General features: G+C 42.0%; 1 protein-coding gene across 1 annotated transcript in view; it reads left to right on the top strand.

The window, feature by feature from the left end:
* CDC40 (cell division cycle 40) overlaps positions 1 to 14,464 on the top strand; it is a 33,786-nt gene extending 19,322 nt beyond the window's left edge. Inside the window, exons 7-15 of the mRNA XM_054393006.1 lie at positions 366 to 505; positions 671 to 745; positions 1,302 to 1,347; positions 2,727 to 2,828; positions 3,374 to 3,489; positions 3,573 to 3,706; positions 9,222 to 9,298; positions 11,574 to 11,718; positions 12,599 to 14,464. Coding sequence (XP_054248981.1) covers positions 366 to 505; positions 671 to 745; positions 1,302 to 1,347; positions 2,727 to 2,828; positions 3,374 to 3,489; positions 3,573 to 3,706; positions 9,222 to 9,298; positions 11,574 to 11,718; positions 12,599 to 12,776 — 1,013 coding nt within the window. The 3' untranslated portion in view covers positions 12,777 to 14,464. The remainder of the gene's footprint in view (positions 1 to 365; positions 506 to 670; positions 746 to 1,301; positions 1,348 to 2,726; positions 2,829 to 3,373; positions 3,490 to 3,572; positions 3,707 to 9,221; positions 9,299 to 11,573; positions 11,719 to 12,598) is intronic.
* The last annotated feature ends 351 nt before the right edge of the window (positions 14,465 to 14,815 follow it).

Here is a 14,815-nt window from a genome sequence, read left to right as displayed (position 1 = left end):
TTATTTGATAAGTAAAACTAAGAGAATTTTGGAAACTTAGTTCAGCTCTCTATGTGCAGAAGAGTCCTGCCTTGTACCACCTGACACAGATAGTTAGGTAAACCAAGGCTCACTTTGTTTACCACTTTCTGCAGCCAGCCTCTCTCACCCAAGCTGGAGCATCCTTTCTTAACATGCATTAAAGAAGTGGCTATGGGATGTGTTGCTGACAATAAGATTCCACATCTCTATCCTATGAAGTGGGGCTTTCTTTTTTGTTCTCCCCCCACTTCACAGCAGAGCAGCTGTGTGGAGAAACACTTTATAATTGCATGTGGCAATTGAGCCTTTCAAAGACATTCAGAATTCTGTGTTTACCTTTTCAGTTAAGGAAATGTATGACTATCAGGGCAGATCCTATCTTCATGTCCCTCAAGATGTGGGAGTTAATCTCCGTTCTACAGTGCCACCTGAGAAGTGCTATCTCCCAAAGAAACAAATCCATGTGTGGTCTGGACATACAAAGGTAGGGAGTCATGTTTGGGCTGTGGCTGGGTTATTGCTTTTCAGAATACAGGATCTGTATGTTTTACCAAAATCAGTTTTAGTTTTTTGCTCGGAAAAGAGGGGAAGGGAACTGAGGGAAATATCTAGATGCTCCACTTAACTGTTTAATGATGTCCTCATACAGGGTGTCAGTGCAGTGAGATTGTTCCCTCTCTCTGGGCACATACTGTTGTCTTGCTCTATGGATTGCAAAATTAAGGTGAGTTGTTTTTCTGATTTCATCTCTAGATTGTAGACCATCCTTGAATACAGACAGTGCATTTTAGAATAATTAAACATTTGGTACTTCTGCCTTTTGTCTGTGTGGCTTTTATTTTTCTCACTTTTTTACATTATGAATTTATTGGAACAAAGCCTGAAATCATGCACAAGACTGTGGGCATTGGGACAGTGTTAATCATTTAGTAATAGCATTTAGAAGGTTGCAAGTTCCTCAGGTTATTGCCTTTTATGACAGTAATTCATTTTCTGTGAAGCCTACTTTGACAGCTAGCAATAGGGTTTTTCTGGAGTGTTTTACTGAAGCATTTGTGGTCTTGAACTAATCTCATTTCAGCCCAGCATATATCATATTAGAAAGCTGATTTACAGGGAGAAGGTGGCAGCACTCTTGTGAATTTCTGGGTAGATAGTTGTGATTAATCAGTAGGTGTCATGTGTTTGTAAATTAATTTCTTAAAAGATGTTGCTGTATATGTTTGCACTTCATTTCAGTATTGTTATTGTTTAACAATTGACTTTTTTTCTTCCCCAAGCTATGGGAAGTTTATGGTGATCGAAGATGTCTACGAACATTTATTGGTAATAGTCTTTTTGATTCTTTTTTTATTGATTGATACGTATTCAAAACATTCATGGAAGGATATGATTTAGGTTAGCTTATTAATTTATCAAGGTTAGCTTATTAATTTATTAAGAGTGGACTTGGAGGCATCCAAAGCAAATGGTATTCACTATGTTCTTAGCAGTAAGAATGAAGAAAGGTGCAGATTTTGAGTGAACCTTTGTCATTATTCCAGGCAGTTTAATGTTGATGTAGAACACCTTTATGACCCTTAAAGAAAACATTAATGTACTGCAGTCATCAACTCTTTACACAGGACTCCTTTCCAAAAGCAAAATGATGAAATGAAATGAAATGGTCCCATCTTCATGTTGAGAGCAGCAGCCCTCTGAATTTATTCAGTAAGGGCATCTCATGGTTTGATGATCCCATCTTGAAGAGGTGGCCCCTTCTAGTGCAAAAGCCTGGGAAATTTTTGTTAGGTTCAGCTGCTCTTTGTCAGTGTAACAAGTGCTTTCTAAAGCAGATACCTGAGACAGAGAGAGAGAAATACCTACATCATAGCAGCCTTGAATGCTGAACAAAAGCAGCTGATTCCCCTTTTGAAACAGGAACATTTCTAGAACACTCAGTGAATTTATGTCGAGTAACAAAGAAAGAAGGCTTTTTTTTCACCTAATATTTCTGATGACAGCAGTGTTGCCAAGCTGATGGCTCAGAAAAGGTTCCCTCTCAATAGACTGCTCTTTCTGAACAGTTTGACTGTTCTTCTCAAAAGGTCCTTATTACCAACCAGACTCACATGCTGTTTTGCTATATTTAAGTTACTGTGTGCCAATATTTTTAACTAAAAACATCTCCTACCAGTCTGATGGCAGTGGTCAGATGAAAATATTGGGGTTGAGGGGTAGTAAAGTTAACACCAGATGAAAGCATTCTTAATTTTCTGATCTATTATTTCCCATATTTTGTACCTGTTTGCTAACTACAAATGTTTTTACTTTCAGTGTATCTCCTGTAGTGTTTTAAACCTCTCCTGCATCTTTACCTGTGACCAAAACAGTCTTTGAAGCCCATAGTACTTAAAGTTCTGCTTGTATATCAATTTCTGACTGATGCACAGTGGTTGGTTCTGTGCAATGTTACTGTTTCTCTCTCCAGTGCTTGGGTGGAGTGAGGGGGTTGTGCTTAGTCTCAGCTGTTCTTTAGGAGTTGATTTTTCTTTCACTCTTGAATCATTCTTCACTCACGAAGAACTTCAATAAGCAACTTCCTTGTTCTCTTTGCATTTTTAAAGACAGGCAAATATAACCTGATTAATGTTGTGGGGTTTATTTCAATTAATTCTAAGCATGAATGGATACAAGTTTGTCATCACATTTTCTCTCTTTTGCAGGACATAGCAAAGCTGTTCGAGACATCTGCTTTAATAATGCTGGCACTCAGTTTCTTAGTGCTGCATATGATCGCTACCTGAAGCTCTGGGACACTGAAACAGGTAGGCTTCTACTTGTGGGCACTGTTAATTGGCACCATGTTTAATTACCAGTAAATACCAAGAGAGGTTATCAGTCAGGTGCTTTTCAGTTATCCTTAATATTGTCTTGTGGTTCAGTGTTCAGGCTTCTCGTTACACCATGAAGAGTCTTTTTTTCCTGAATTATGCATAGAATTGTTTGGGTTGGAAAAGACCTCGAAGATCACTGAGTCCAGCCATCAACCCAACACCACCATGGCCATTAAAACATGTCCCCAGGTGCCACACATTTCTTGAACACCAGGGATAGTGATTCCACCACATCCCTGGGCAGCCTGTTCCAATACCTGACCACTCTCTCAGTGAAGACATTTTTCGTAATACCCAACCTAAACCTCCCCTGGCACAACTTGAAGCTGATTCCCCTTGTCCTATTGCTAGTTCCTTGGGAGAAGAGGCCAACAGCCACCTCACCACAACCTAATACCCAACCTAAACCTCCCCTGGCACTAATCAGCCCAAAGAACTTCCAGCGTGATGCACTGTGAATGACTTTTCTGTTGCAGGGCAATGCATTTCAAGATTCACAAACAGGAAGGTTCCTTACTGTGTCAAGTTCAATCCTGATGAAGATAAACAAAATCTCTTTGTTGCAGGAATGTCAGATAAGAAAATTGTGCAGGTATGTCTGCTTACTATCTCCTCCTTTACAAGTTCTGATATTTAGTGAAAAAGAAAGTCTTGTTCTGACTCTTTTCTTTGTAGTGGGATATCCGAAGCGGTGAGATTGTGCAGGAGTACGATAGGCACTTGGGAGCTGTCAACACCATTGTGTTTGTGGATGAAAATAGAAGGTTTGTGAGTACATCTGATGACAAGAGCTTAAGAGTCTGGGAATGGTAAGTTTAAAAATTCCTATTTGAACTTAAAGTATATTATGAGCAAACTGAGAAGTGAGTTTCTTTTTGAATGTATACGTAGCACTTAGGATTCTGGAGTGTACTGAAGTCTAGCTAGCTGAGGAGGTCACTCACTACCTGGGGAGGGACTTTTTAGGGTGTCAGGTAGTGATAGGACTAGGGGGAATGGGAAAAAAATAGTCAATGGGTAGATTCAGATTGGATGTTAGGAAGAAGTTTTTCACCATGAGGGTGGTGAGACACTGGAACAGGTTGCCCATGGACGCGGTAGAAGCCTTGTCCCTGGAGGTTTTTAAGGCCAAGCTGGATGCGGCTCTGGGCAGTCTGATCTAGTGTGAGGTGTCCCTGCCTATGGCAGGGGGGTTAGAACTAGACGATCCTTAGGGTCCCTTCCAACCCTAACAATTCTATGATTCTAAGAGCTGGCTTAATGCTGGAGACACTTCATGGTTTTCCTCTTCCCTCAGAGAAAGACATAAGGCAGCCCTGTCAGCTTGATGCATGCTACACTCTTGTTCTCTCTCCTTTCCCTAAGGGTGTATTAGCTCTAAACTTAATCTTTTCAAGAAATGCCTGCTCTGTTACATTAGTGTGTGTCGGGTTTGAATGCTTTGAGCTTGGATGTGCACACTGTTATATAATATTTGGCCCATGTATGAAATAGCTACTTTAGTGCAGCCTTAGTCTGGTTTTCTGGTAGTCTGGAGATTTTTGGCAATCATTGTTACCCACAGTGTGAACACAATAGATGACAGAGAAGTGAAAATCTGTCCAAGGAAAGCTCACAAGAAATATCATTTTAAATGGCTTCCAATTTCTAAACAAATCTGGGCAGAAAACAAATCCCCCCTGTCTGAAATGGGGATTTTAGCTTAGGGCTTAAGATTTCTCTAGGATTTCAAATTTCTTTTTGCAGTCATCACTCCCATATCATTAGGTATCCATTTCCTTTTGCTGTTCACACATGCAAAGCTATTGCACAATACAGCCACTAACTCGGTGACTGATCAGTTCCTTCCTAGCTTGGCTGGTTGTTTTGTATTTTTCAAACCTAGACAAGAGACTCCAATCTGTGGTGCCCAAATGCTACCCAGGCAGCCAGCAAAGCTCTCAGCATGTCTGTGATCCACTGCTATCATTGCCAGTAGCAGCAGTGGTAATGACCAGAGTCTGGGAGCCCAGGCTTAGGCTAGACATGTAATGCTGTCACCATATGTCACTGCAAGAGACCCTCTGTTCTGTTCTTCCTAATGAGGCAAATGCATTTACTGAGCCCCTTGCAGAAAGACCTTTACAATATGATGTCTGCTAAGGAATGTCTCCTCTGGCGAGTGGGAGGATGATCTTGCTTGCACAAATCTGTTACTTCCCTGAGACTGGATTGCCCTTGTTTTGTGAGCTTTGTGTGGCTGGAATAAATAGCAAAGTGGGTGGATTTAGTCACTGTGGGGAAGAGCTGGAAAGGCAAAAAGGTTCTGGCATAGGGGGAACATTGCAACCTGATTGTTCCAGTAGCAGAAGTTTTTTCTTTCTGAAGGAAAAAAAAAAATCTATCTATTGAGCTGGCTGTAGACTGAAGAAAGAGTTCCCTTGTTCAGATAATAGGGAACCCAACTGTAGGCTATGCTCTTTAATACAGTCATCAGGGATTATTTTGGTTTTCTGAAACACAAATGTAGTGCTAGGCACAACTTGGAAACCTTTCTTCACAGCCTGCCACGGTGCAAGTTTTAATCAGTCTCTAGGCATATTCCTGCAATTTCAAGATCCAGATTTTAGAATGCATTAAAAAGAAGTTATACAGAAGCTTTTGGAGCATGAAATCTTCCATGGCAAATTATTTCATGCTGCACCTCAAATCCTTTTTCCCTAAGTTCATAAGGAAAATTATTTGCAGCTTGTGAAGAAAGATGCCCAACTCACCCTATGTTCTCCAGCACAAAATTTCTTTAGTATCCTAAGAAACAAAGCAGAATTGATTGTGACCAGAGTATGACCTTCAAAGGCAGTAATTAAAGCTGGTCTAATTGCTTAGATTCAGTTGTTTAGAGGAATTGTGTAATATGTTTTGTAAACACTTTTGACTTGGCCAGAGCTGGTAATGGGATGCCATGTCAGGCTCCATCACAGCCCAAGAGTTCATCCTGTGCATAGATCTGACTGTGCTGTGCAGTGAATTGCTGCAAGGACAGCACAGATTCTGTGCCCTAAATGATGTCTTTAGGAATCTTCATGGGAATACTTCAGCATTTGTCTGCTTTCACATGTCATGGGATTGTGTTGGGATAGTCAAGTTGGCATGGGTGTCATAATCTGTGTTTTTCCTTCTAGAAATGTAAAATGTTGTTTTGCCTTTGTCTGCTTTGTATGGCTCTGCTCCTACTTGGATAAACAGCAAAATGGTTTGGGCAGTTGACCTTGGAGGCTTTTATTTCCTTTTACCTTCAAGTCCTCTAGCAAAGCAGGAACTGTACAGTGGTAGCTTAGTTATTGTCCTGACAGGCTTAGGAGGTTTGTCTTCTCTGCACAGCTACGCTCCTCAGCAGGCCTCTTCTCTCCATCACTCCTGGCAGAGATACTGTAGTGTTCTGAGAGAGCTCTTCATGATGTGTGAATCCACAAACTGGTTTGGATTGGGTCTAGTTGGTTGGTTATTTTTTTTTTCTTCTTTTTTTAAAAACATTTTTCTCTCTCCTACTTGGGCAGGAAGTTGTATTAGAACATTTTTCTAAACCTGGGCTAGCAGACAGTCCTTTTGCTATTTAAAACTTCCCAGCCTTTGAAATGCTGTGAAGTGGGGAAAGGACTTGAAGATCTTTCCATTGAAAAATATCAGCAAACCCTGTATCACATGAGTCTTGAGCTCAGGCAGCCATGACTGCATCTTTCTTGGGAATTTTTTCAAAGTTTGTTGTTTGTTTGGGTTTTTTTGAAGGGAGCTGGCTGATATTACTTATTTAGCAACTTGTTTTCAACGTTTGGTTGTTGGTTTTGGTTTTTTTTTTTTTTAAGGGAACTGGCTGATGTTACTTATTTAGCAACTTGTTTTCAACATTTGGTTGTTGGTTTTGATTTTTTTTTTTTTTTAAAGGGAACTGGCTGATGTTACTTATTTAGCAACTTGGCTGGAAGCAAATGTGAAACGTGAATGTATTAAACTATTAGTTTAGTGCAGCAGATGCTGCAGCTGCCCCAAGCCTGTCTGCTGGGCTTCAACCTAATGCAGAGCTGTCTTGAATCAATTCCAGTAGGTGAACCTCATCTGTAAAGGGAGAGCAGGCAGGACAACCTGCACTGCAGTTAAATTTCTCACTGCAGTACTCCAGCAGTGGACATAGAATCATAGAATTGTTAAGGTTGGAAGAGGGACCTCAAGGATCATCTAGTTCCAACCCCCCCTGCCAGGGGCAGGATGAGACTGCCTTTTACTGGGGCTTCCAGTGGGATTGCTTTTAACTGGCATTGAGAACTCCAGGTGACCTGTGGGAGCGTTGGGTGGTGGGAGCTGATCAAGATCTGAGCTTACTGCAGCGATGCCCTAGTGTCCTGTTGCAGATGGGGACCTTATCAATGTCCATAAATATGTGAAGGGTGGGTGTCAAGATGGAGGTTCCAGGCTCTTTTCAGTGACAGGACAAGGAACAGTGGGTACAAGCTAGAGCACAAGAGGTTCCCCCTCAACACAATGAGACACTTCTTTACAGTGAGGCTGCTGGAGCCCTGGGGTAGGCTGCCCAGAGAGGTGGTGGAGTCTCCTCCGCTGGAGACTTCGAAAACCTGCCTGGATGCATTCCTGTGTGACCTGCCCTGGGTGATCCTGCTCTGGCAGGGGGTTTGGACTAGATGAGCTCTGGAGGTCTCTTCCAACCCCTAACATTCTGTGATTCTGTGGGGTTTGGAGCTGGTTGGGATTTAATGCAAAAGGGTAGGATGAGGCATGGGGAGCTTCTGTGTCATGCTGGTCAGCCTCAGCGATAATGTGGACTTACAGATGTACCCTCCCACAGGTAGTCTTAGTTCTGCCCATTGGGAAGCCAGTTAGCCCTGCTCTTACCCACAGAGCATGTTAAAGGCATTGCCCTCCTTATTCTAAGGGGTAAATTACTTTAACATTTCACTCACAGGAACATTTGTGTTGCTTCCTGACAACAGAGCAGCTCCTCGCCCTGCTGCCCATGTGCACATCGTTTAACACAAGATGACAGGAAATAACTTACTCCACAATAAAGCAGAATTCTAATTACCTTGCTAATGGTGCCTGTGTTGCCATCCAGCAAAGCTCAGCCAGCCAGTACAAGGCAGCCACCCACGCTCTCTGCTCCAGCAGTGTCCCAGCAGCCCTTCTACCCTGTGCACTAGACAATGAAAATCTTAACCACCCCCTTTGTATTAATTACTGTTGCTACAGAACATTTTGCATGCCTTCTCTGCTGAATGCATGAATCAAATCTTTTTTCTGCTGGAGATTTCTTTTGCTTAATGAGAAAGCCATGTGCATGCCTTCCCTTTTTCCAGTCTTCTGGTGTGGGGTATGAGGAACACTGTGAATATGCACAGACCGTCAGTAATTCAATTTGTGTAGCCAGACCCAAATGACAGTTGTGCAGAGTAAGGAGTAGTCTCTGCTTGTTCTTTTCCCCAGGCCTTTGTACAGGGCAGTCTGTTCTTAACATCCACTGGCACAGTCCTGCATGCAGTCAAGACTGTGGAGTTCATGGCTCAGTTCAGCTGGGAGCATTTGGAATTGATTGGCATCCCATTTGGGGAGATCAGGGGGAAAAGATCGTTGTCAGAGAGACAAGAGACTCCTGTTTTCTGGTTTAGAGTTTTGGTTGGTTTTGGGGGTTGTGTGGTTGGTTGGTTTTGGGGGTTGTGTGGTTGGTTGGTTTTGGGGGGGTTGTGTGGTGGTTGGTTGGGTTGTTGGTGGGGGTTGGTGTGTGGTTGGTTGGTTTTGGGGGGTTGTGTGGTTGGTTGGTTTTGGGGGGGTTGTGTGGTTGGTTGGTTTTGGGGGGTTGTGTGGTTGGTTGGTTTTGGGGGGTGTGTGGTTGGTTGGTGGTTTGGGTTTTGTTTGTTTATATAAACACAGCCCTGAGAAGGCAGCAATATTCTAGTGAAAACAAAACTCCCACCAGCAAGGCATTGCAGTAAGATGCCTGCATTTATCACTTTGTTCTTGCTATCCATAGAAGAATCTTGTAAGTGCTGCAGTTAAGCTGGAGGCAAGAGAGTATCTTTGTGTTACAGCTCCAACAGATAGAATTCTGATTCTGCTTTAGGCTTTGGGGTAAATTCACTCTGTCAGAGGTTACCTTGTAGCTGGCTCCACAGCTGGAGCTCTCTAGGTGGACATTCATAATGCTTTGAGCTTTTGCATTTCTTGTGTCCTTTAGCCACCACCATACACTCTCCAGTGGCTGAGTAAATCAACTGACTAAAGACAGCCCTTTGGAATATCTCCATGTCTTCATAACACACATACTTCTTCCTTTTGCAGGGACATTCCTGTAGACTTCAAGTACATAGCTGAGCCAAGCATGCATTCAATGCCAGCTGTGACTTTGTCTCCAAATGGTAGGTTAACCCTTTTCTGCCTTGTTAGGCCTAGTTTACGTAGGCATGTCTTACTGGTTGGAGCTCTAGTGCTGCTTTGTTGCATCCTCCTGTCTGCCCACACTATCCACCCCCTCAAATCCAAGACTGGACTAGATCTGGCTTTGATTTAAAAGTCTTAGGAAGAACAAATATGTCAAAATGAGGGGTTACCTCAGGATAACTGTACCACTTTAAATGGAGACCTTCACCCAGTCCAGGCCAAAGGACTCTCTTTCCATAGAGCTATGACATGCTCTTTGCTGTATTTTAAAGTATTAAGAGAAACAATGGTGGGAATTGATGATGGCTGCAAGGCTCTAAGCAAGTTCAGAAGCCCTTGTGGTGCCACCATTAAAGCAGAAACTGATGTTGTATGTGAACCTGCTACTACTGCTGTACCTCTCTCTTCTGAATATAGCCCAAATAACTCAAATTATCTCAGTGTTGCTCTGTGTTAATGTTTATTTTCTTCAATTAGAATCAAACTGAAGGAGGATAAAGGTTTAGTGATTCCAGTAATCAGTGAAAATCCTTCCAGCAGGATAAAATCTCTGGTATCTGTTTTGTCCCAAATTAAATAGGTTTAGTGTCAACATTATTAAAGTGTTGCCAGATTTACAGTTAACAATCCCATTACACTGTGGCAGATCAACTTGTTGCACAGCTGATGCTTTCAGCCAGCTCTCAGATTCAAGGTGTGTTTGCTTTGCAGTGCAAACACTTTATCCTTACCTGTACAAATGGCTTTCCAATATAAAAAGGAAGATTCTGGAGAAATAGGGTAGTTGCATTTAAAAATATTAGCTTCCCAAACTGGCCTTTTCCAGTCTCTGTTTCTGATAATGCACAGCTTGCTGTATTCTCATCCAGCTTTTCAGTTCATCTCATTCTTCCAGATTGATATACTGGATTTCCCCTTTTTTTTTTTTTTTTTTTTTTTTTTTCCCCCCAGTTCTGGCTGATTTGATTTCTGAGACATATTTATTTGAGTATTTAAATTTCTGAGGTGTATTTATTTATTTGATTTCTGAGATAGATGCATTTATTTGATTTCTGAGGTAGATGTATTTATTTGAGTATTTGATTTCTGAGATGATGCAGTAGATTATGTTAGGAATGAAATAGTCTTCTTTTTTCAGCACAGGGCATCACCTCTCACATTAACTAACAATATCTTTGCCTACAGCAGGCCAGTATCTCTCTCTCTCACACACACACACACACAAAGTCTTTCAGAATATTTGTGCTACAGCTTGTGCCAGACACATCATGCATATTTTGAGAGTTAAATGAGTCCTTCAAAGAAAAGTAAATGGAAAATTTTACAGATGTGGAACTTAGAGATTTATGAATCTCATCAATTAAATTTTTCTTCCTGAGCAATGCAGGAAAAAAAAACTTTTAAAGAGTAGAAGAGGAGAACAACATCCTTGGGCTACACACTTGATTTGTTTCTTTGGGAGGCTGGAAAAAAAAATCCTTAAATTCCAAGCTGGTAGTTGGAAGTGTGATGAGATTTACAGTCAAGTCAGCACATTTTATGTTATCACTGCTTGCATAAAACACTGTCAAGGCAGTGATGATAACCAGTGTTCAAGACAGAAGTCTCTTTTCTGTGGTGTTCTGCAGCACATCATCTTCTTTGGATTCTCCAGCAGGAGTTAATACTCTGCCAAGATGCAAAATGATAGAGTTCAGATTAGAAAAGTATGGTGTTTTTTTTTTTTCTTTCTTTCTTTCATTAAAGTACCTTTACTGATTTGCATTCCACTAGGGCAAAGAATACTAAAGAGTTGCACAAATGTAAGGATTTGCAACCTCCTGAGTCTACCTTAGAACTCTTTGTCCCATAAAGAAAATAAGAGTTGACTATTTTAGAGTACTCACAAAGCAGGTAAGCAAATAGATTGCAGCTAGATAGGGTTTTTTTTTTGCCCTCATCTGAATTATTTGAATATGGGCACCAGCAAAGCTTGCTCAGTGGCTCAAAAACTTCTCAGCACATTGTTGTAAACAGCCAGAGCACATCCTGTAGGAATAGGTATCTCAAATCCTGTCAAACATCAGGTTTTGCCTCTTGGCAGTTGTACCAGGCAGAAGCAGTATCAGCTGCTACCCAGAACTCTGATACACAATGAAAATCAGGATTAAGGTAGTGCAAGAAAAGTTAAGAAAAATGGCTTAAAACATTCCAGTTAAGTCTGTTTCTTTGGGTGCAGCACTCTCCTAACACCTTTGTTTGTTGCATTTGTAGGGAAATGGTTGGCTTGCCAGTCAATGGATAACCAAATTCTGATCTTTGGAGCTCAGAACAGGTTCAGATTAAACAAAAAGAAAATTTTCAAGGGTCACATGGTTGCTGGCTACGCTTGTCAAGTGGATTTTTCACCTGACATGAGGTAAGTTTACGTGTGAACAAGCTGGCTCAGACACTAGATCTCTTTCTGAATCCTCTGCAGTCTCCAGTCCAGCCACCCTGGTACCTCAGCATCAAACAGAGTTCCTAGCCAAAAGCAGAAAGCTTACTCTTGTCATTTGACAGATGAAGCTATACTCAGTGGTTGCTCTGAGCAACATGTAGAAAACAGCCCAGGTAGTGCAGGTTCCCCATTCTGCAAAGATGATTTCTGCTGCTCTTAAAGCATCCACAGATTCCCCTCCTTTTGCTTGGCCCTGATGCAGCACAGGGAGGCTTTTCCTTCTGCCCTGCACCTGGATCTTTTTGTGCAGGCCTGCAGCACAGGGTCTGTTCCTGCAGCATGCACTTGGCTGGCGTGACAGGCATTTGGCCATGGCCAGTTTTCCCCCTGTGCAGGTCTAGCCTGAGTATCCTCATTTATTGTCCAGAGAACCAGCTTTTTCCTCCTGTTTGCTTAGTGATATGCCCATGCATTTACTGCTGTGCCTACACAGGCTATTCATTACTCTAAACTGGAGACTAACCTCAGCAAAGCTGGAGGGAAAAGCAAAGTGTCTATAAATTTCAGAGCAGCTTCTGTCACTGTCCCTTGCTGCTGCGTTCTCTGCAGTTCCATGATACAGTGCATGGTAAAATGGCATTGCTTGGCACGTTCACCTCTCAGCTGATCAATCACCTTCTGCAGGACTGGTGTGCCTTAGAGCACAGCAGGGATGGTGATGCTCTGCTAGCTGTGTTTGCAGGCTGTCAGGCACAAAGCTCGCTGGGTGAAGCTCTTTTCCTTTGCTCACTGTAAAAGTATGACAATCCAAGCAGTCTTCAGCCATGATCCAGCTTTTCTTTCCCTCCTGTTACCATAGCTATGTGATATCTGGAGATGCAGATGGGAAACTGAACATCTGGGACTGGAAGACAACAAAACTCTACAGCAGATTGAAAGCACATGATAAAGTCTGTATTGGTGCAGTGTGGCATCCACATGAAACATCTAAAGTCATTACATGTGGCTGGGATGGTCTTATTAAATTATGGGACTAAAGAGGGTGCTCCAAAGATCTAAAGCTGCAAGTCCTGCATACCAGACTGAGTTCTGCTAGGGGCAGACACTTTCAGTCCTGCACTTCTGTAAATATGTACTAAAAATGGGAAATCTCCTGAAGTCATGACCAAAAGGGTGCAGTTCTAAATCAGACCTCTGAGAACAAGAAGCTGAGGTCCTCTGCAGCATGCAGCATCAAGTGGTTGTGGTGTCACCTTTTCTGCAAAACACTCTTGTAAAATAAAACTATTTTCAGAAAAACTTACTTATTTTTGTGATTCTGGCTGTTAAAGGAGGAAACTGGAAATCCTGTAACTCTCGTCTTAAGGAGAAGTCTTTGCTAGCTGCTGCAAGAGAGCTGGGAATGATTTGTTTACCTGCTTTTGGAGTGGTATTTCATTGTCCCTAAGAGAGTTCTGTCTTTTAGAACACAACTCCACTTGCTAAGATCTGTTAATTTGCAGTAGAAGAATTAATTAAGCTAGAAGTCATCAGATAAAACTGTATAAACTGAAGACTCTTCATAACCTCTTGGTTCCTGCCTGTATTTAATAGCAGCATGCTGGTCCCTGAGTTTCAGCTTCACAAGTACCCCTCACTCTCAACATTTTGCTTGCAGTGGTTGTGAAGTGTCGTTTTTCCTCTTCCCCTCTGCTGCTCTGTTCCAACAAGCATGACAAAACAACAACAAAAAAAGAAGTGAATGGCTCTTGTTCAGTTTGGAATCTGCTGTATTATAAGCCCCAGAAAGCTTTTGACAGTTTCATGTACATACATGGCACACTTTTTCCTCTTTACAGAACTTATTTTTAATAAATCCTTTATAAAAACTTTGCTTCTCTTCATTCAGTTTGTCTAGCAATGACCATAGAAAATATTCCCTACCCTTTCATCTTTTAATTTGCAGCTGTAAGAGCAGTCAGATAAACTCTTGCACTGTTCCTAAAAAAACTAATGCAAGCTGGAAGCAAGAGGGGGGAATAATCCTTTTAACTCCCTACCCACTCTCTTTTTGAGCACAGAATGGAAATGTGTAACAGATTTGTCCCAGTGATTAGTTTTTAATTACAGTCTTGGCTTACACTGTATTGTTTACCATAAATCCAATCACTGCTCATCAATTCTGAAAGGAGCAAAGGAGCAATTGCCTGAGTTTGACAGCAGGATAGAAGATGAGGAGATGCAAAAAGAAGCTCAAATTGTGTAGGGGTAAGGAAAGAGGTTGGGAGGTTTTGGTAGTTGGGGGAGTTTTGATTTGTTTGATTAACCAGACAAGTCAGTTCTTTCAAGGGGTACTTACTAAAGGTAGGTCCTTGGGAGGGAACACAGAGTTTACACGTTTTTAGATCAACTCTAAAGCTGAGCTTCAGAGTCTTTCCAGTGTCCCTTCACACAAGTCAGGTAACTGCACCATGTTTCTGTTTCTGTTACTTCCCCCACCTGGGCAGCCTCCTGTGCCTGAAAAATTCCACAAGTTGTTCTCACAAGCTGTGTTCTGCTGCTAACAGGGAGTTCCCTGACCTTGCACCCACCCAAGCACTGAGGTAGGGAATGTTAGAGCCTGGGGAGAGAGGAATTAGCTGGTCCAGCATGTCCTCAGGACTGTACCTTCTGCAGGCAGAGGCTGTTCCTGTTTCTTGGCTCTTCAGGATGCAAGGGGGAGTGACCTGCCATGCTTCAGAGAGTGAATTTCTTACCTTCTTTTCACAAGGAAGCCTTGACTCCTGAGCTGGGAGTTGAGCCTTGGTGTGTGCTGTGCCCTTGAGTGCTGCTTCAGGAGAAAATGGGCTGCAATCATTTAAAAGTGTTCTGCCTCCAAATCCATTTCCTAAATGGATATATGGCAGTGTGCCTTGGCCATTAACAGCTTGTAAGTACAGGGGACTTGGGCAGGAGGAATAGAGCAAATACAAAAACTTCTTACAGAAATAAATATTAGCTATTAGCATCCATATCAGAAACATCTTTCCCCAAATGCTTTAACAGCCTTTAAATCATAATGCTCAAAATGTTTTGGCTCTGTAGTTTCCCCATGTGT

Source organism: Indicator indicator, chromosome 27, assembly GCF_027791375.1.
Source record: "Indicator indicator isolate 239-I01 chromosome 27, UM_Iind_1.1, whole genome shotgun sequence".
NCBI lineage: Eukaryota > Metazoa > Chordata > Aves > Piciformes > Indicatoridae > Indicator > Indicator indicator.
This window is presented reverse-complemented; position numbering and strand designations above follow the sequence as displayed.